The 22,138-nt window shown below is 38.1% G+C and overlaps 2 protein-coding genes across 5 annotated transcripts in view; both read left to right on the top strand.

The window, feature by feature from the left end:
- Positions 1-11,796, top strand: part of shf (Src homology 2 domain containing F) — a 103,109-nt gene extending 91,313 nt beyond the window's left edge. For all 4 annotated transcript variants that reach the window (XM_005805541.2, XM_005805540.2, XM_023332265.1 and 1 more), the window contains 3 exons: positions 823-997; positions 1,095-1,214; positions 8,738-11,796. In XM_005805541.2, the coding sequence (XP_005805598.1) occupies positions 823-997; positions 1,095-1,214; positions 8,738-8,924 (482 nt within the window). In that variant the 3' untranslated portion in view covers positions 8,925-11,796. The remainder of the gene's footprint in view (positions 1-822; positions 998-1,094; positions 1,215-8,737) is intronic.
- A 5,037-nt stretch (positions 11,797-16,833) lies between these two features.
- Positions 16,834-20,904, top strand: slc25a44 (solute carrier family 25 member 44). The gene is made up of 4 exons (XM_005805539.3): positions 16,834-16,996; positions 18,061-18,728; positions 18,904-19,031; positions 19,428-20,904. Exons 2-4 carry the CDS (start codon positions 18,101-18,103, stop codon positions 19,617-19,619), a joined length of 948 nt encoding a protein of 315 aa, XP_005805596.1. The 5' UTR covers positions 16,834-16,996; positions 18,061-18,100; the 3' UTR covers positions 19,620-20,904.
- Positions 20,905-22,138: the final 1,234 nt, after the last annotated feature.

The raw sequence follows: 22,138 nt of genomic DNA, 5'->3' as shown, positions 1-22,138 counted from the left end.
TGTGCGCAGACTGATTTATGTGTCTTCCATAGTGTGTACATGTCCTTCTGTTGGATGACTTACACAACGTGGGTGTGTGGGTGTGTGTTTGCGATAGCACAACCATGGTTTTTGTTCTCACACATTTACACTGGTGTAGTTTGACAAATACATGATGTCGTAAGCCTCACAAATACCTACTGCACATAAATGACCTTAACTTGACTTCTAGCTGGAGTAGAGGCAGCGGGCATGGGCCAGTATGAGACATTCATGGTATGATAACCTTGAGTAAATATGAAGTGGTTTACTCAAACGCTTTAAGCAAAAATTTAAAACACACTTTTATTTAAAACAGAAAAGCAACTGAAAAAGATATTTCAGATGCTACTACAAAACATGACATATGGATAAGTACAGCTTTAATTTTGTTATTTTCTGTTATTGCTATGTTTACATTATGATATTGATGTAGAAATATGGAGTTAAACACTCAAAATGAATTTATTGTTTTTAAAAGCTTATTGCATAGAATGTTGTACCCTGTTTACTGTTATACTGTATATTAAGACCAGTTAAACAAGCTAATTTTAGATGCTCAATGTGTTGTGCTATCTGTTTAGGTTACAAGCCTGCAGTTGGCTTCTCAAAAAGCACACTACTTGTAGCTTCTTTAATGAATTTCAGCAACAATATAAGAGAAAATTTCATTCCCTAGCATTTTAAAACTTTGTTAGGTCTTTGTACCAATCTTTGGCCCATGTCTCCTATACATTTTTTTAATTTTTATTATATATATAAGCTACATAACCCTTTTCTTAAAAAATACTTTTTTCATTGTAGTTCAGTTTGATGGAGTGGAAAAGTCTCGAATGTCACCCACCAAGGATGGGAAAACTCGCCCGCTGCAGCGACATTCCAGTGGCTGTTTGGTCAACACCAAAATGACTTCACTGGACCACAGCAGCTCCTCTCTCGGGGAACGTATTGACCCCACGATGCCTCTGGAAAGCCAGTTGTGAGTGTGATTTTTGTTTGTTTGTTTTTGTCTTTATTGCAGCTTTTTTAACCTTGCCATATTTTTGCTCATCCTTCTTCCCTGCTGTTGGATGCAGTTGGTACCACGGAGCCATCAGCCGAACGGATGCAGAGTCTCTGCTCAGGATGTGCAAGGAGGCCAGCTACCTGGTTAGAAACAGCGAGACCAGCAAAAACGACTACTCCCTCTCCCTTAAGTAAGAACAACACATTTCTCCACCAAATAGCAAACTCTAAACAGTACTTCCAGTTTAAAGATCAGTCTAGCTTGTGATTTGTAAACTGAAGACATTCAAATAAATCTGATACCAGTAACATGTACTTACTAGACTACACATTCAGTCAATGCACTTTAGAAGAAAAACATGTCCAATTGATTTCCAATTAGAAAATAACACACACAAACACACACATACCGTATATATATATATATATATATATATATATATATATATATATATATATATATATATATATATATATATAACAATCTATTTGGTTGTGTTTGTGCAATTAATATTTTGTTCATGTATAATTAAAGATTTCCTGTTGTCCACTGCTATTCAGAACATCTATAGAGCCAGATGCCCATGTCTTTTAAAGAAATGTTGTGGTTTCAAATATATATAGTCTAGTGGTTTTATAAGGATGGAACATTATATCTACATTAATTTAATTTATGGCATCTATTACAACCTACAATCTCTTAAGAGTTTCATTTCATACTAAGAGTAAGTATGAAATGACAGTGGAAAGTAGAGCAATACCTAATAGTGAACCATTTTACATTCACAAAGGGATGCTTTATTTGAACAGCTGCATTAATTCAGGTGCAACATATTGAATATTTGGCCACTGGGATGCCCTTTGTGCCTAGGTCTGATATAGACCTTAGTGGCTAAGGTCAGTGGTAGCATTGGAGTGATCAAAGAGTTTTAAAAGGCAAACTTAGGTTACTAAAAAACACAATCCTAATTGCAACATTGAGCAATAGTATAGCAACTCCATGTTTTTCCAATATCGCGTGTCCCAAGAATGCCTCCTTTTGAAAGGAAGCAACCTCCAGCAGGACCTGGCTCATTGTGAACAACCATCTGTTAAAAACAGCTGGTGGCTGAGAGGACATCACAAACAAGTTGTATACCTGTGGTCTGTTGTGTTGATGATTCTTACTTTTTGGATGGAAATAATTTCACCCTTCAAACCTCTTTCTTCCACCTGCTGTACCTCCTGGTCCTATTCTGTCCTCCACATCACCTTTGTTTCCTTCATTTCACAGCATCTTCTCCCTAATTTGCTGACTTGCCCAGTGCCCACAGCTTGGTTACCGGTTACCCTATCATTGGTGACCCCCTACTCTTTGATGCATCCTGCTGGGGGTTAAAAGGAGCCTCTTTAATTAGCTTAGACACAAATGTTTTCTTGGGGAGAGGTTATTTCTGTGTCAAAGCCCCGCAGAGCAGTCACTTTTGGTTTCTCTCTATAAGCTAATAAGGACAAACAGGCATGGAAACATATCCTGAAACTTTTACCCTCCTCCAAAGCTTTCAAAAATAAACATAAACAGCATCGATGCTTATGTAGTTTTTTTTACATGCCACTGTTGCTATCTGGGTTACTTTCTGTTGCACTGAATGATCATCTGCTTTTGCTTCAGTGGCTGTTTGTTTTCCTTCTATAACTACTGATAAAAAGATGAACAGACTCCTAAAACACAGATTTGCTGCCTTTCTGAGCATGTCTAGCTGGAGAACAAGCTGAAAGATCCAAACATATGTAATGGTACATACAATTAGGCGTTGTAGGGAGAAATGGATCTTCCTTTAATCCCTCTTCTTCTGTCTTTTTTTTTTATCTTGGCTCCATTTATAAAGCCTGACCGGAGGAAAACTCTCAGCAGGAAATTAGGTGAACTTGTATTTCTATTTCAGAAATGTACAAAGAAAGGAATGAGATCTTTGAATATTTGAGCTTGGAAAAGTGTGGCTGTGTTACTTTATAAAATGTAGATGAACCCTGTCATTCAGCAGGCTTAAAGAACTGAATACTTATGGGAAAATATATATGGAAAAACAGGTAAAATAAGGATTTTGACCTTTTTATTTTCCAAGAAAATAAATATTCACAGTTTTGGAATTACATTCAGATTGTAATGTTCTCAATATTCTTAGGGTTGATGTGTTTCTGCACACTCAGAAAATTACTTTGCATCACTCCTTAATATCCTGTCCTGTTGGAAACCATGCATTGCCATAACACTGCCTCAACATGTTTTACAAAAGGATTTGTGTTCTTTATAACTTAAACGCTGACATACATCTTGTTTCATTCCCCTAAAGTATATTGATATTTTTACAAAGTTTTAATTTTCTCATGGACTTAGTGTGTTTGAGACTAAGTCCAAGTACTGTTCTCACTGTCTCCAAAATCTCGATGGACAGTAACACTCTGAGTTTGCCCCTTACATTTTATCCATGTATTAATACAGAACTGCTAATGGTAGGATCTAGACTTACTGATTGTCTTACCTAAAGATTGGGGTTTAAAGTCTGCTAATAATATGGGTATAAATCCATATAAATCCACTAAAGCTAAGACACAGAAAGAACAGACATTCATTCAGTTTCGATAAAACTTTTTCTTTTAGTAATAATTATGAAGCTACCAAGAATCCATTCTCCCCTTTGCACCATAAGAATGAAATACAGATGAGCTAATGCTCTGGGTTTTACAGCCGCAAATGCAATATCAGATTGCAAGATTATAGGATTTACTGACAAATATGTGGCAATTTGTGGTTGTTGTTTTCCCCAGACCAATTACAACCAGGCAGTAAGAAAAGCTTACTTCAGTTCAGTAAGTTGTAAAAAGTATTCACATCCTATGACATTTTCTTACATTTGGTCAGGTAAAATCAACAAACTTCAATGTTTTTTTTATTGGAAATTTATGTGATGGACCAAAACAATAAAGTACATGATTGTGACATAAAAATGAAATGACACGTTTTTTGTTTATCTGTGTGGCATGAACTTCTATTCATGCCACATCAGCTGTAAGGCTTTCTCACAGCCTTACAGCTGATTCTCTGGTCTTTGTCCTGTAATTATACAGGTGAATTGCTTAAACCAGGAGAGTGTGTTGGTACTAGCAGTGCTTGTAATATTGTTTTTTCAACACACCCTATTTATACTTCACCGCCTTTTTATCACAGACTTGTTTGATGTATTTTGTTTTCTCTATTAACATATTTGTTCACTAATATTCTCTAGCAAACTTTTGAGGTCTTCATAGAGCTGCTGAATATATATTGAGAATAACGTTCACACTGTTTGATTCTGTTAACTAGTCTTCTGAAAGCAATTGGCTGCACCATAGTTTCTTTAGGCATATGAGAGGGAAAGTAGATGAATATAAAGATACACCACACTTTTTCAAATTTTATATTTATTCTGCTTCACCCATGTTGTACTGTGTGTGTTTGGTTTACACATAAAATCCAGTGAAAGCACATTAAAGTTTGTGCTTGTAATGTGACAAAATGTGGAAAAGTTCAGTGTGACTACTGTGTGACTTTATACTGTACTGTACAGTATCTGAGCTCCTGGGTTTCACAGGGAAGCTTGTTGTGACCTTGACTTCAATCATGTGAAACCCAGAGACAGATCTGACTCGATGGAGTGACAGGTGCCACCACCCTTACAGGCAGAAGTGGCTCCAGGTTCAGCCTCCTCACACATGCTCCTGCTGCCACAGAAAATGAGCGGAAACCCAAGGTGAAGAGCCTCCATGTCTGAGGTCACTGAAAAATGTATGAGGCCATGGGGTGGCACAAATGTGCGTTGCATTATTGATAAGGACAGGCGTCGCCAAGACCTCTTGCCTATTCAGCTATTTGGTCTAAACAGAAATCTTTTTTCTCTTTTTTTAAAAGTACTCTACCCTTTTTTCTGCTCACCTTCCCTATACCATTTCCCCATTTTTTCTTCCTTTGGCATGTTTGAAACATTTTTAAACCCCTCACAGGTTTTCAGAGCGCACCATTGTCCCATTTTTCACATCATAAAACAGATTTGTGCAGCTTGTCTCAGCTGTCTAAGTGGAGAAGTTGTTAGAGAATCAAATGTTTCCAGTTGATTCTGTTTGATGTCAGCTTACAGACATAGAAAAGCTAAATTCAGCTGGTAACAAAAAACTTGCATATGTGTATGTAGGCCAAATTCTCAGAAAATTTTAATATTACATAAGACCAATAAAAAGGGATTTTAATATTTAATTATGTCAGTATTCTCTTTGCCACATTAGTCCAACAATCACTGACACCGTCCATAAGGACTGTTAGGCACAAAATGTCACTGATACAAAAACTGTGTTCAGAGTGCTGTATCCAAATATATTAATGGAAAGTTGAGTGGTAAGAAAAAGTTCATCCATACATTTTCATTAGGACCTTTAGGGAATTAGAGAGACCATTTAACCTAAACTCCATCCAGTAAATACCAGTCTCTTAGTGCTGTGCCAAGTATAATGGAAGAAAAATATGTTAGAAAAATATGCACAAACAAGAGGGAGAACTGTACTCTTGACGGCAAACTTTTTTTAAATTAACAGCTTAAAGGAGATACTGATTTCATTTTCTAGCAGCACGTGCCTCCAATGCCAAAAGTACCAGTACTTTGGTATCTTTGTACATGGGTGACCACCAAACTCGCCTGACCAAAACCTAAAAGACAATTTAAGAGGAAAAAAAGCATCAGATGCAGCAATGCAGACAAACTGAAGGTCACTATTAAAGCAATTTGGCCTTTCTTAACACATCAACAGTGAAACTGACTAGTCGCCTCCATTCCATGCCATATTGTTGCAAAATTTTATTAAAAAGGAGACCTGAATAGGTTTTGAGTGCATATACAGTATGCCACATAGACATAATTTTTAGTACACTGGCATTTCTGCATTATGCAATGTTCTAATTTTCTGAAAATCTGGGTTGACTGTTTTTTTTCATTGGATGTAAGCCATAATGTTTAAAATGAATAGATCAGCACTTTGTCACTTTGTGTATAATGAAACTAAATAATGAGTTTTACTTGTTAAATTTAATGTCATTTGTTGAGATACCTGTAATGAAAACATCCGGTGCTAAGTTGTTATTAAATAATATTAGTGACTAATAGCTTGGCATGGATCATCCCAGTTATTTTATGATTTGTCCACATTTGAAATAATAGGCAGACAATATCTGATGCCTGAATAAAAGTCACACGGGGTCATCATCATTTTGGCTGATGACTTCTCAGTTTCAGCTGCTGTGGATTCATAATGCAGAGAGCATCATTCACAAAGCAATCCAATATGCTGGAGGTGGAGATAAGCTGTCAGGCTGTTCCTGCTATGAGTGCCGCTCGGTTCAAATCAAAGTCATAAACCTCAATAAACACGACAGCAGACCTCCCTGGTGAGATTCATCCTGATTACACAAATAGAGGTTCCACAAACACAGGAATATGATAACGCTACAAAGGCCTGTCAGCTCTAAAAACAGCCCCACATTCATTTTATCAACAACACTGCTGTGTCCTGGTTTCTGTCTCTGCTGGACCGTAACGTGATAAGGAGCTCTGAACTCCAATTGGGAAACCAGCTGGGAATCTAAAAATGCTGCTATTGATGTGTTTGCCTTTTTAAGTGTGGTTCTGAGTAACCTAACACCCTCCTACCAGCGCAGTGTTCATGCTGAAGATTCATCAAACGCATTTTACAGAGCAATTTTTTTTTCTTAAATAAGTGTTTGCAGAATCATGAAACTGGAAAGAAATGCATTAGGGGAAGCATTTGTCCCATTCTCTTCAAACTGCGATGAACTTAATGATTGTGCTCTGAAATGGGAGCCAGAGGGGCAGTAATGGAGCAGTCTCATAGTTTTGTTTACTTCAGTTTGTAGCTTAGCAATCTTGCATTTCTGACTTGCTTTGAAATGCTTTGTAGATTTGAAATATACCCCCCATTCAGTCTCCATGAAAAGAAACTTGAATCTTGATGTATTCTCTGTAATCTCTTTACAGCAAGCAAATTCCTAAAACTAGAACTGCGCTTATTCATTTAAATCTGTATTTATATATTCTTCTTTATTCATTCTTAATGGTTGTCCTTTAATTGAACTCTGTATATTTTTTCCCTGGTTTGTTTATTAGCATGTAGGAAGGGAGAACTACCGCCAGCTCTATCATGCAATTACATGATTTGTAAAGTACAGACTTGCATACAAGGTGCCTAAAGCCTTTTCTGTGCTCCTGTTTGTCACAGATAACACTATGTGAATACGTATGTAAATATAGCAGGATATATGGGTGAGTGGTTACAAGTAAGAATGTTGTGTCTTGATTAAATAAAAAAAGGAAAGTGGTTATAAATCTTATCACCAGGCTTGACAGCTGCGTTTTGTATTTATAAACCCAAAAACAGAAATATGTGCCTGTTTGATGCTCGTATAAATCAATCACCCATTCCTTTTTTCTTCATAAATACACCATATATCTACTATTATAAGGCATGTTTAAGGCACCTTAAGCATGCCTGGTCTGTAATCTTACAGTAAAACAGTGACATTCCAAAAGTTTGATATCCTTCAATAAAAATATATCAAATTCACAATAAATAAATTTTAAATGGTCTGTTTAGCAAAATTTAAAACATGCATAACAAATTGTGTTTCTTTTGTTTAAAAACCTACAAGTAGAAAAAAGGTTGTTGGAGAATTAATTTAAAAGTTGAAAACGTATGACACGACTGAAGCATTTTCTAAGTCTACATAAGCATGGAAAAATAAAAAATCTGCCAATCCTTGCATCTATAGTTTGCTTATTTGATTGCTTTATGAATTATCATAGCTCTTATTCCTTTTTCTGTCATTTATTTCCCCTAATACAATTGCTGTATTTTTCTCCCATTGTTTTGTTAAAATCCAGAGCTTACATTTCCAATAAGAAGAAAAAACATGGAGTAGATCAGGCGGAAGTTAAGTATGGTGATGAAACCCCCATTTCAGATCATGTTAAACAAATGTCATTATGTGCTACAATATGTTTGAGCTTAATTTGTTAGAAGCATCCGATGATTGAAAGAGATTTTATGCAGAAGTGTTGTGCAAGGACAAATTCTCCTAATGCATATTTTTGCTGCATATAGGAAACATTTCTGTATTTTACTTCACTAAAGCCTAGTGTTGCATTACTTAACACCTCCCACGCTGCTCAAAAAACTTTCTATTTTTAGGGAGCAGATTACTGGCACACTGTAAAATGTATTGATCCAAAGCTCCTGGCACACTGAGGACTTTTAATTTGCTGTGCTTTTATTGCTGTAGCTTAAGTGATTTATCCAGGGGGTTCATCAGCCCAATCTTTATGTGCTGCTTGAATTCTAGGGACCTTAAGCAACCTTCCCTTTTAGTCTGCGCCCCAGGTGGCCTTGACCTTATCAGAGGTAATCCGGCTTTTAGAGCATTGTTATGTTTTGGATATAAAAACAGAAGCAGGTGCCAATCAGGAAGAGATGTTCCACAGAGAGCTCTATTCTTTCCATCCTTATCTCATTAATGTTTTAAGCCATGAATGTATGTGATTTATTTCTAATCTCAGTGCTGGGCAGTCTAAAAGATGTTCTGTTGTGTACTTGCTAACGGTATGTGTGTGTTTTTTGTTCCCTTGTCTGTGTCCAGGAGCAGCCAGGGCTTCATGCACATGAAACTGTCACGGACCAAGGAGAACAAGTACATCCTGGGCCAGAACAGTGGCCCCTTCGACAGCGTACCTGAGATCATACACTTCTACTCAAGCCGCAAGCTGCCCATTAAGGGGGCTGAACACATGTCCCTGCTGTACCCCGTAGGCATCAGGACACTATAGTGCTGTGGGGCATGTGGCAGGCGTCCAATCCAACGCAGGACTCACTGGGCCCGTCCTCATGCCTCTGCGCTTCCCTTCCGTCTGGGCTGAAATTACGGGATTATGAACATCAGCATTCGAAACTGCTGATTCTGACTCACCTCACTGGCTGACGGATTCCAAACGGGTTTCGAAGGCCACTTTCATACTATCTCATACAAACAGACTCAATATTCCAGATGTTTTTATTACTTTGTTGTGTTTTATTTATGCGGACGTACTCATATCGCATTGGAGACTGATTATCTGATGAGCGTCATTTCAGTAATTGTTGAGCTGAGAGCTCGTAGCACTTAACACTCAAAGAAAAGAGAGGTACAACACATCATTGGTCACTAGGGTCAGTCTTTTCTCCTAAACTATTGTACCTGTTCCAGCTGTTTGAGCATCTCATTTGGATAGGCACTGTTGTTGCTTTAGTTTTATTTCAAAGGGGACTTGAAGAGAAAACAAGGGTGACAACATTTATGATGCCTGTTGCACAATATTTTCACGCAGACCTTGCGCAACAACCCAGATATTGAATAACGTGACCGGGTATGAATCCCCAGCTGCGGGTAAACAACAGGCCTGTGAGCTGAGCAGACTGATATCTCTATGTTGTCGTAGTGCATGTTGTCTGCTATCCATCACTGAGTGGGTGTATCACGCCAGTGACAATGTAAGTACCACGATGGTGAGACAGGCAGGAAAAGCATGATGGATGGGTCAACTAAACTGACACAGTAAAATTGGCCAAGGCTGGAGACTGGAGCCTGTCCAAATGGACCAAATTATCCCCCCTACCCCTGCGTGGAATGGCTTTGCATGGGGGAGAATGAAATATGCCTGCATTGTCTACCTCAAAAAATCAATTTCATTCCCCCATCTGCAGATCAATAGGTACAACAGGATTGTAGACATCGATCTGCTCTCCCTGTGACATTCCCAATCACCTTAAAACTGTGTCATTGGTTTTAGGAACATATTTTTTTTTTCTTTATAAAAATGATCAGAATTATAAGAACAAGCCTTTTTGTTTCAGATCAGGAACTGTATGTATCGTCACTGTTATAAATACTATGTGATGTTAGTAACAAATGTTTGCTTAATGCCTTATAATGCATGGGGTCAAATAAGTCAGCTTAGATCAGCTAATTTCCCAATCCTGCTTTCAGCGATTGTTCTGTGACTGTTATTTATTCTGGGTAATTATTACCGATGTTTTTTCTGCTTCAACCTGCTCACCCTCCTTGTTCTGACGAAATCTTGGGGTTTTTAGGAACTTTGCTTTTTTTGTTGTTGTCTTGTTCAGCTAAGTACACGCTTGCCTCTGAGACACATGTCCAACAAGGTTGTCAAGCACTCACCCACCCACCCAGCCGACACATCAATCACAGCCCTGCCTGTCCGAACCATTTGAACACCTTCCTTCAGCCGATCATGCTACCACTTTGCATTAAAACCTTCAGATGTCCATCTGCACACTGTTTGAATGCTTAAGAGAATGTGTTCACATTCAGTCTAGCCCTGCTGAGACCTTATTACTGCTTGTGCTCAAACTTTTCTGGATGTTAGCTCTTTGTTTCACCTCTAAATTCTAAAAAGAAGCATTTAAGGTGATTTTTTTTTTTTTTTTTTTACTTTTGTTCTGTATCTTTTTAGCACCACAAAGCAGCACTGTTAGGATTTTGGTTCAATCTTTCTACGTTGTCCCAAACCAATAATCATTCTTATGACTGATGAAATGGATTTAAATCCATTTGATCTGTTAAAGCGTGACATCATAAATGCAGTCTAATACTCATGTTTCAAATACTGTACAGTGCTTTAATGAGTACGTAACAGCAAAATGGTTTAGGCTGGAAATGACACAAGATATCTGAAACTATTTATTTTAAAAGTGAAATACATTTTGGCTTTCACCATTACTCCTGCTGTGTGCTATGCAACTGTAAACTGCAGTAATTAAAAGGGGAAACTGGGTGGAGTTTGTGCCTCAGTGAAAAGCTTATGATGGTACAATAGGTCCGGCAGGAGGAGGAGGAGACGTAATCGGAAGAGTGACCCGGTTAGAGGCGTAGGAAGTGGGCAGACAGACATTGCATTCTGAGGGTGTCTCTTTGTGCTTTAATGAGGAATAGTATGTTGTCATTGTGGACCTGTGTTCTCTTGAGAGAAGATATCTGATAGAAAGCTAATTTTAAAATAAACTATGTATCGTGTCTTTTTTGTCGCGAATGTTCAGGGGTTAGCAGATATGATTATGATAGAAGTGGCTCTTTATTAAGTTCCTGCTGCTGATGAGTACTACTCTACTAAAGGAAAGAGCCCATGTATGATGGCAGCACTGCCTGCTGAGAGGCCTTAGCTTTGGGAAAAAGGAAACTAGACTTGTAGTGGAAGAGTGCAAGGGAGTCGGAGGGAAGGGAGTTGTGACGAGGGGAAAGAATGTGCTGCAGTCAGCAGAGACATTCTTAACATCCTTGTATTTCTATTATGGAAACCTTAAAGAGCCCCTCTCTCCATCGGAAGTGTCTTAAAGGTTATGTGTGTGTGTGTTGAAAAGCTGTTGTGCATGCATAAAGCCATGAACTGGGTGTGTGAATGCGCGTGTGTGGCTGCATACATCAGCCATTGACTCGCCCCGGGTCTTCTCTTGTGTTATTGCTTTATCGTGGTAACGTGGCATGTCTGAGTTTTCCTTGTGTACATTTTCGTGCCACGTATGTATGCACTAGTGTAACGCATCTCTGTAAAGTCCCTCATGGCCAAATGTATATACTGAATGTATTAAATGGGGACGTAGAGGCATCATGGTGCAAAATAAATAAAGTTGGGTTTATGAGTTTAACGTGTGCTATAATATTGTGTTTTTCCTGTCTGCACCCTCACACACCAACATCAGAAGAAAACATCATTATTTTGTGAGGAAAAAGCCTCCTCCAGTATCCCGACCAGCACTGGTTACCATGGTGAAGCCTCTCAATATTTAGGGAAGATGAACTACTGTTTGATTCAAGGACAGACTCCAGCACCAGTATTCAACCACTTGTTGTTTATTGATCCTTGTTGCTGCCAGGTTTTGCAATATATCCAGTGCTTTGCAAATGTTTGTTCCTGTTGTGATCTGTTTCACAAATTGTCACATTTCAAACAAGTCTTCTATTTGGTTTTAATGTGTTAGACTAAGGCAAAATAGTGTGTAACTGAGAGGAAAGAAAATGTTTTTTTCACAGTACCCCAAACTTATAAATGCCTTCAGAAGTCTTCCAATTGGTCAATAGATTGTGTGTTATTTATTCTTCTTATGAATCCTCTTCAAGGAAGCATAATAGATTCCGGTAAAAAAAAAAATACATTCACTAACTGAGTAGTGTCAAATGCTGAGATGCTGAGTAGTAGTGAGACAAGGCTTTTAAGTTTTGCTTATGAATTTCCCAGTCTACAACAATGCTAAAACAAAATATCCAGTTTACTTTAGCAATGCAGCAGCAGTATTTTCAATACATTCATTTGTCACCAAACATAGCCCCACTGTTCACCTAAAGGCTGGCAGTTTAGCACTCATTACAGCTGAAGGCAGCTTAAACAGTTAAATCCCTTGCCTTCTTCTCTGTGATTGCTTTTGGAACCGCTGCATTGTGACGGTAAAGCAGTTTTTGCCAACACATTTTGGCCAGAACGCAGCTGGCTGACATGCGGAAGGAGCACACGCAGGGGGCTGATGAAAGCATCTCGAGTTCTGTGATTGTTGGCAGAAACCTGTGCTGCACAAACCTCAAAGTTGGCTCTCACAATAACCCCAGAATTTTTTTGTTAATTTGACTGTGTACACTATAAAACTTTAATTTTCTGTCTGTTTAAGCAAAGCAAAACTTAAAAATGGTAAAAAAAAATAAAAAATATAAAAAAAGAAGAGCAAACTTCAAAACTCAATGGAAGTAGAAACTGTAATTTTAGGTTTTGCCACGAATTTCACAATACTAAATTAAATCATCAACTTCAGTTAAAACAAAATCTATAGATGATATTTCAGACTTAACTCGCCTACTTTGAAGTACAATCTTTGCTCTCCATTCTGCTGCAGCTTCTTTCTCTTCCAGAGAAACTCCATCAAAGGGTTAAAGTACCTGGGATGAAATGCATCAAAGAAGCTTTGTGGACAAAGTAAGTGTTGAAAAAGAGGCAGAAAGAATAAGAAGCATGGCTTGAAAGCAATGAGTGGGCGATGAGGGTACAAAACAGCCTTGTATCTAACGGAACCGCATTTCATATTCTGTTCAGTCATACCCAGTGGAAATCAATCTCAGGTAACAGACCTTACATCACGTGAGTTGCCTTCTTTCAGAGAGACAAAAGCGTACAGAGGCCATTATGCTAACCCGAGCCTTTCCTCCTGCTTTGAGATGTTTTCAGGATTTCATCTGCATAGAAGAGTGTCTGTATTGTTCTGCATGTCTGTGGAGGCTTGATTAAACAAGCTTCCTCACAATTTCAACACGCCTGGCGCTGATTATTTCCTCTGGCCCGATATATTGCCAGTAATGACAGAGTGCAGGACCCTTGCTCATAATCTAAAAATCCCAGGTGCCATGGGAGTAATTGGGCAGAATTGGGCCTAGTTCAAAACACTGGGATTGATTCATAAGGGATGCTTCTTGTTTATGCTGTTTTCTGCCTCTGCCCACAAGTGGTCTTTCAAAATTACGCATCTATCATTCTTACAATATCCTAGAACTGACAAGAACATGATGGACAATTCTAACTCTCAATTATTGTCTCCTCAGAATTATTGAAAACTTCTATAATCAAAAGTCGGTGCAGAGGAAAGGCAAAACACATTTTAAAGATGCTGTTCAATGTAAAAGTGTGACAAAACTCTATACAAGTCCTCTATATTTATGTGTGAATTTAGCCTTACAAAATTATTAACATTTGAATGTTAACATATTTCATCCTATTGCAACTGTGTAAAACTGCCACACTAAGACATTTTCTTTGTGCACCAGTTTAGTTGAACACACTAATTAAATGTTTTTGGAATTAGTCAAGATGTTCATATTCAGATGATTAGCAAAAGAAGCAAGTGAAAAGAGCCTCTGTGATGTTGATCCGTATCTATAAGATTACACACAATCAGCTGCAGTCTTTCAGTCAGAAACAAAATGGACTTTGATGCGGTGTATCAAAGCATCTTAACAATCACATCCATGACAGTGTTCGGTGCACCATTTACGGATCTCCAAGACAACTTTGCAATGTAATTTGGCTCAGAAAATTGTCCACATTGTGAAGGCTCTGCTTAGAAAGAGTCAGCCAGTGTACTGAAAAGCATGTAAGTGATATACTACCCTGGATATACATTGGATTTAATGATGCATCTGCTTTCAAAGCTTAACAGCCACTGAAGTGTTAGAAAGCAGGTCTATATTGTATCTGCTTAGTTTAAATGCCAGTGTCTCACAGAGAAACCACATCTGTCTCCTTTTTAATTTGCTTGAAAGCTGGCGTTCCTTTTATTCTCTAATACCTTTATTGAAGCAGTGACACTTTTTACTTCAGCACAATAGAAATATCTTGTTTTTTTAAAACACCCTTGAAGGCAGTTTGAGGTGGAAATTGCCCGCAGGTGCCTACTATAAAATGGTAACAAGGACAGACGGACACAAAGCGCTGTTTGGGTGCCGTGTTCATGAAAGGCCAATCCACTGATTGAGCTGTCACATTCACAGATGCAGCAATAAAACTAAGCAGGGCAATTACTGTAGATGGAGGATGGTGGGCTGTGGAAAGTCATGAGAGTGGGGGGCAGACGTAGTGTGTCTTCCCCTAAAATACCCTAATGGGAGACAACGAGACAAAGCAAATGTATCTGTCTGTAATAAGGCTGGGAGGGGGTTTGAAAAAAAAGAGGGTTCAGCTAATGGTTACAGTGTTCTAACAATGAGAGTTACATCTCAGCGGATGGTAATAAAGCTATCAGTATATCTGTGCAGCTTTTATGTCCCAAGCTGGCTAATCACGATGTCCTCTTTGAAATATGAGGAACAAAGCTATGATTAAAAAAATTCATCACCAAACGCTTCAGCAGAGGGTACGTCAAGAACGCAAATTTAAATCTGGGACAGAAAAAACAAGAAAGAGATAATACTGTCATGTTTGTTTTGGTGAACAACTACATTGCCATCTAGTGTACATATTGGGGGATTACATTGCCTTCATCTTTTCTTATAACTTGTCACATTAATAATTATAATCACTGAAAACAACAAAATCTGTTTCTAAGACCTGAGGAGCTTTGTTTTAACTGTTCTGCTCATTAATTAAAATTGAATGGTGCCCTGGTGCAACAACCACATGGTGTAAATTGTAATTTCCTCATTATTTGTTGGCATTTAGACATCTTCACCATGCAATTCTGCTCTTGCCTGTACTGTGGGTTGTGTCAGTAGGGTATGTGTTTTGAGCCTGGAGACCTCCAGCAAATATGAGCCTGAGGGCAGCCTGGATACTGCCATCTGTTGCCTCCAGTGCCCTCAGCAGCAGCTCCTGTACCTCCATGTCCCTGAGCCATTGATGCTGGGACTGCCAATGGCCCTGGTGAAACAAACCCAACAATATTTTTTTTTTTTTAGACATAACCTGGGGAACTCTTATCATCATTATCTCCTCAATAAAATGAACAAAATGGGGAGTTATAGTTGCTTTCTTCACCTATGGAGCTGACTGTAGAGTACATCACAACTGACTAGTGTGCCAACTGAAATCAAGGCTGTGTCACTGGAGGGATCCATGGTATCACAAAAAGCTAAAAAAAAAAAGGAAGAAATCAAAACGTAGTGTAGCCAGGTTTTGCAGGTAGGAATTCTGATCAGTGTTGAATTCTTACTAAATTATATATGGTAAACTCAGGGCTGACTGGAGCAATAAAAAAAAATACAAATCACTTTGTTACAGAGAGGCTTGGACTCCACTTTTTATACATTTTCAAAGAGAAATGATTGAAAGTCCATTTAAATGATCTGTGATGCAGAAAAAAACAAACAGAAAACATTCTGCCAATAAACAGATATAAACAAAGTTGCTGCATCCATTTTTCCCCATCATTCATTGTTCTTCAATGAATTCTGCTGACTTTTAGCGAGCTGTATCCCATACGTTATGCATTTGTTTTCCAAAAGAGAGGTAAAATACAAGGTGAGAGAAAATAAAAATGGTTTATCTCCTCTGCCAGAGATGTCATAACTGGGCTGGTTTCAAGATTTTTTTCAACTTAAGGTTTAGCTATTGTGGACGTATTTTGTCTCAGACTGCTGTTGTTTATCACACATTTTAGAGGAAGGAATTGATAATGGAAGTCTCTAAAAACAGAGTTTACACAAACAGGAAAGAAAAGTGAATAGATGCCATTTTTTGTATTAAAAATGTTCCCAAGCAGGTGCTGTAACCTTTCAGTGCAACATTTAAAGGTTTAGCAGGTATAGATAAAAAAAAATTAGATCTACACACACAAAAATAATAAATAAATAAATAACATTCTATTTGAGTGACAATGCTAAAAGACTAAAGCCCAAATGTAGTTGGGCAGGTGACTGCAGGTCAAAATCAGGTCTATAAATACAAACAGTAAAGGTTTTTATTGTGTTAAAATAACACATTTAAAATTCTTAAATGTGTTATTGAATCTAGTAATATAATATCAAGAAAAATTACAAAAAACCCAGAATATGTTTTCAGATAAATCATCCGTTATAAGAGGACAATAGGACATGAGAACATGTAAGTAAAACCAGACGGCGGAGGTAGTGCGTAAAAAAAAAACAAAAAACCTACGTAACAGTGGAATACCAACGAAGAAGAAGCTTGGACGTGATTGGTTGATTGGGTAGCATGGCGTTTGAATGAAAGCAGGAAGAGCTGTAACAGCAGAGGAAAGAGGTTAACTCTATTTAGCGACTTTAGTGAGTTCTGTTACCCTCTAAACCTGTAATTTCTAGTCTTATTTATTGTCAGAGTATGTCTTAAAAGTCAAAGAAGGTCTGTCCGGTGAGGTAAGTATTTCCTAGTGTTTATTTTCAGTGATGCTAACAGTTTGTACCTCAGAGTTAGCTTAGTTTCAGCGAACACACACGGACACATCTGTCGGGTAAAAAGCTGCAATTTGTAAGAAGAGTCGTTGATTCCTGGTTGTTGAACTCCCTTTAACTATATGTAACTATTGTCACTGGATAAAAACCAGTCGGGTCCGTTCCCGGTTTGAGAACGCTGTGTCCTTTGGAGTCCGGGGTCAGCCCGAATCCCAGATGGTCATATTTACTGTGGACTTCTCAGAACAGGCTTTTATTGAAACAGTGTTATAAAAATAGCGCGACTCTGTGTGTTGTTGGCCAGAGCCGTTTGTTTCATTACCTTTACAAAGTTTGCTTTAGCCAGTCTTGACCTTTGGTACTGTGTCATAGATAAGTGATGCATTTGTTTCCAAATGAAGCCACAGATAACTGCGTTTCATGCTTATTAGATTATTTTAGCAGGCCATTGTTTCATGCTGGATGAAACATAAATGTTAGGCTGTGAGTACTACAACCCACTGCTCTTTACTAAAGTATTCATACTTACTGAAGTCTTTTAATTGTTGTGCATTTCAACCCACAATTTTCAGTGTATTTTATTAAACTGGTCAATGGAATATTATCAAGGTAAACAATGCCTAGATTTTGTCTTTATTTACAAATAATAAGCTAAATATTGTGGCATGCATATGTATGCAGCCCCTTGAATGCTTTTTTTGAAGAATGTTAAAGTGGACAAAGAATAGAATTTCCCCACTTACAGGACAATAAAGGCTATTTTTATTTCAATATTTCTTTAGAAATATTTATAGCTTGCAAATATTTTTTAAGTGTAAAATTATTCCCCAATCTGCTTTAAAAAATATCTCCAGCTCAATCAGATTTGATGGGGAAAATGTTGGGCCACAGAATCTCATCTGGCTTTTGGACATCATACTTGTCTGCTACATCTTTAAACAACTGTTAAATCCTTATTGAATTGTAGTTGGGTGGTATATTTAAATAGATTCTGACCCACTCTTGTTTTTTGTTTTCCCTGCTGTCAGGCAGCTACAGTCTAATGAGGGGGGAACCACAGCTGGCAGGATGCAGCAGAAAGGGAACATCCAAATCATCGAGTGGGAGGACCTCGATAAAAGGAAATTCTACTCTTTTGGGATATTTATGACAATGGCCATTCGGGTCACTGTCTACCCGGCTACACTGATCCGCACCCGATTGCAGGTGCAGAAGGGAAAATCTCTCTACAGCGGGACCTTCGATGCCTTCTTCAAGATCCTTCGGGCGGAGGGCGTCCGAGGCCTGTACCGCGGCTTTATGGTGAACACCTTCACAATCGTCTCAGGCCAGGCGTACATAACTACCTACGAACTGGTGAGGAAGTACGTCTCCCAGTACTCTGAGGCCAATACCGTCAAGTCGGTGGTGGCCGGGGGCTCTGCCTCCCTGGTCGCTCAAAGCATCACTGTGCCCATAGATGTTGTGTCCCAGCAGCTGATGATGCAGGGCCAGGGGGAGCACCTCACACGTTTCCGGCTCAGTTCCAACTCGGAGAACAAGAAGCCAGCCAGGTTTTTCAGGCAAACCAGGAACATTGTGTCTCAGATTTTTGCTGCGGATGGGTGCAGGGGCTTCTACAGGGGATATGTGGCTTCGTTACTCACTTACATCCCAAACAGTGCCGTCTGGTGGCCTTTCTATCACTTTTATGCCGGTAAGCATTTATACTTTCTAGATATTTTTGCTGATCAGGGCTTTTCAGAAACCTCTAAAGAGATGTTCAACTTTATGCTGTCTCCATTGTCAGGGCTTCAGAAGAGTGGTAGCTATGTCTAATAGCTTTGGGTCAGTTTTTATTTGATAAACTGTCTATTTGCAATGTTCAACAGAGCAACTCTCCATACTGGCTCCCAGTGACTGCCCCCACCTGGTCCTTCAGGCCATTGCTGGACCTTTAGCTGCTGCAACTGCCTCGACTGTCACCAACCCGATGGATGTGGTCAGAGCCAGAGTACAGGTAGCTGTTACTGATCATTTGTCTGTCTTCATCTATTTTGTCGTTCTTGTGTGGACAGTGGCTGGAATTGCAGACGCAGCAATTTCAGTTTCAATTATGAAAGCATGTTCTATAACTTATAAAATAACATAGTTTGTCCCTGTAAAAACTTTGGTTGGTAACTGAAGTAAAAACCAGACGTATATGTTTTGTATTGTGATGTAAAGGAAACCTTGATTTAGGGAAAACGGGAATACTGTGATTTTGGTTTCACACAGTGGTTCATTCAGCCACACAGATACAGTTGCATTGAAAAAATATTGACGCAAGTAAACCAGCAGCTCTTCCATCACAAAAATGAAAAATGAAAGCAATTCCCTCATAAAAAGCATTTCCTGATTGATCGTGTGTGTTCAGGTGGAAGGGAGGACCTCAGTCATTCAAACGTTCAGGGAGCTGATCAGAGAAGAGGGCTGCTGGGGACTGACCAAAGGACTGTCAGCCCGCATCATTTCATCAGCACCCACTGCCATCGTCATTGTGGTTGGCTATGAGACACTTAAAAAACTGAGCCTGCGACCAGAGCTGGTAGATTCGAGACACTGGTAAAAAGAAAATATTTGGACCATGTGCCATTTTTTAACCCTTATGTTGACTTCCTGAATTTATTTTAAGTACAAAACAATGTCGGAACATCATAGCATTAATAAAGTTATGAGTTAGTTACCTGTAAAGACAAAGGGTTCAGTTTGTGATACAGCTGAACAAGTTTGTTTCTGTTCGACTCAGTAAGCTCTGAAGTGACATCAACACCATGACAGCAGCAGAAAAACTTATTTTTGTTATGTTCAGCCTTCATCAACAAAAGGAAATCATCTTTGTGTGACTATTCTCGTGTTTGTGTTGTCCTCCTGAAGCAAAGAGCTGATTTTCACTTAAGTTCAGCTCAGAAAGTCAAACTACCATCTGCAGCAACTAACTTTGTCTTTGTTTTTTGCCAAACTGTTTTTAAATGCCTTTTTCTAAAGGCAATTAAAATCTGGACAATCTTTGTGTTTATTTTATCTTTGTTGCATATACAAGTACACTGTTTTATGAGTATTTTTCAGAAATATTATCCTGGTGTTGGTGATCATTCTGGGTTTATAATTTCTGTCTTTATTGTACAGGAAGGTTTGTGTCATTGAAATCTTTTGCTTGTTAAAACTGTCCAAGCAACTCTGAGTGAAAACTATTACCCTTTTGTGAAATATTTGAGTGCAATAACGTTTTGTCCTTTTCAGTACAAAATGTGTGGGTTGACATATCTTAAAGGAACTCATTTTACCTAATTTATTTTTCATTTTAGGATGATAACCACAGAGCTTTAGATGTCGATGTCTTTTTGCTGTATTTTGCTTCTGATTTTGTGAAACTATTGTGGTTCAATGCTGTTTATGCAGTTTGCTGCTGCTGTATGAATGTCCTCATTGAGGAAAAATTAGTTGCAGTTTAGGAGAGAGATATATTTGAAATGGTCCACTTAATTTATAGAAATTATCCTGTTTTTAAGCGCAACATAAATTAGATGCTGTTGAAAAGGAGCAAAAGTAAGAGCAGGTTTTAGTGTGATTGGCGGACGGTTGCAGAAACCTTTTTAATTGAAGCCAGAACTGCACATGCTTTATTTCTTTATAGTCAGACTTGTTGAGATTCTGTGAACTACTGAGATGATAGAACTGCAACTTGCCAATCTCCAGTCAAAAGATACTAACTTTCAATTTTGAGTTTTTTGTTTTGTTTTGTTTTTGCACAGCTCCGAGTATCACTAAAAGTGTTTTTCATTTTTTGTGATTGACCAGTGCAACTGTTGTTGATGCCTCTCTGCTCTAAAATACATGTGGTTTGAACAACATTTCTGGTCTCTTATTACCATCTGATTAGTAAATATGTTTTTAGCTGGATGTTGCTGCTGAACTCTCTGCAGAATGCAAAAGCAGATCTCGGTAAACTTTTAACTAAAGTCTGTAAATTATTAAATCTAGTTTTGAAATATTTTTAATAAACATGATCAATGACTAAAACTAGCAAAAGATTAAAAAAATGCTTGTCTGCATGACAAGTTGTAGATTATTTTGAGGCCTTTCTCAGTATCTGTAGTGGAAAATATATTAGCAAATATTGATATGTTTCTTAATTTGGTATTTAACTGAAACAAGGGAAACTTTGATAAGTGTTTTATAAAATTGACCAATTTAAAATGGGATCAGAAAAACTAATGGGGACTTCCCCATTAGTTTTTCTGATCCCCTGAGCAACGGCTTGCTTTTCTGAGCAACTTAAACCCAAAATGTGTAAAGTTAAGACGGATTTTCTTTTAACTCGCAACCAATCTGTAAAACAAATTTAAAAAATGAAAGAAACTGCATGATGTCAGATGATTAAACAGCTGTCCCTGTCCATTTTGCCCTTTTTATATTCTGTTCAGCCAGTCAGCTCTGACAGGCAATTTAAAGCCAAACTCATTCATGCATTTGGTTCAAGTTTTGTCAATTTAGTTTGTTGCTGTGGTGTGGCATGGATCGCAGTGAGATTCTCACCAACGCTAAAGTAGTACAGTTATGCCACCTCTAACATTTTTAGGTGAATTTCATAAAGACCTTTAGACTTAAAATATTGAAAAAACTGGCTAAGATTAAAAGTTTTCTGCTCCTACCTGAGTTTGACAAGCTATTAACAATTCAATTCAGAAGCTCACCTGTACAATACAAGCAGTAACACATTTGTACACATTGCATGTTATAGAACACGCCTTCACAGACAAAAAAGTTCATAACCAAGGCCCTCTTGCTTTTTTTTTTTTGTTAGTGGATCAAACTGGCTAAGAGATGTGATCTCATCTGTAAGGTGTGATGGTGTTTCTCAAACTTTGACCAAGAAAAATCTTAGAGCAAAAACAAAGTGTGAAATCTAAAAAATATTTTAAAGTTGAAATTACTACCTCATAAATTTTTACTTTTCTTTAAATAGCTTATCTGACTGGATCAATGAGTGAAATTAAGGTTGTTTTACAAGATAATTGGTCCTGCTAAGCTCAGGATCTCATACTTTTTTTAAATTAGGTTTTTCTTTAAATTCTGAACTTGTTG

This window comes from Xiphophorus maculatus, chromosome 4, assembly GCF_002775205.1.
Source record: "Xiphophorus maculatus strain JP 163 A chromosome 4, X_maculatus-5.0-male, whole genome shotgun sequence".
In the NCBI taxonomy this organism is placed as follows: domain Eukaryota; kingdom Metazoa; phylum Chordata; class Actinopteri; order Cyprinodontiformes; family Poeciliidae; genus Xiphophorus; species Xiphophorus maculatus.
Note: the sequence above shows the minus strand (reverse complement) of the source record. Positions and strands in the feature narration are given on the sequence as shown.

Coding starts and splice junctions, on each gene's coding strand:
- slc25a44 (XM_005805539.3), top strand. CDS start 18,101: ATGCAGCAGAAAGGGAACATCCAAATCATCGAGTGGGAGGACCTCGAT. Junction 18,729..18,903: donor TTTCTATCACTTTTATGCCG/GTAAGCATTTAT, acceptor AATGTTCAACAG/AGCAACTCTCCATACTGGCT. Junction 19,032..19,427: donor TGGTCAGAGCCAGAGTACAG/GTAGCTGTTACT, acceptor GTGTGTGTTCAG/GTGGAAGGGAGGACCTCAGT.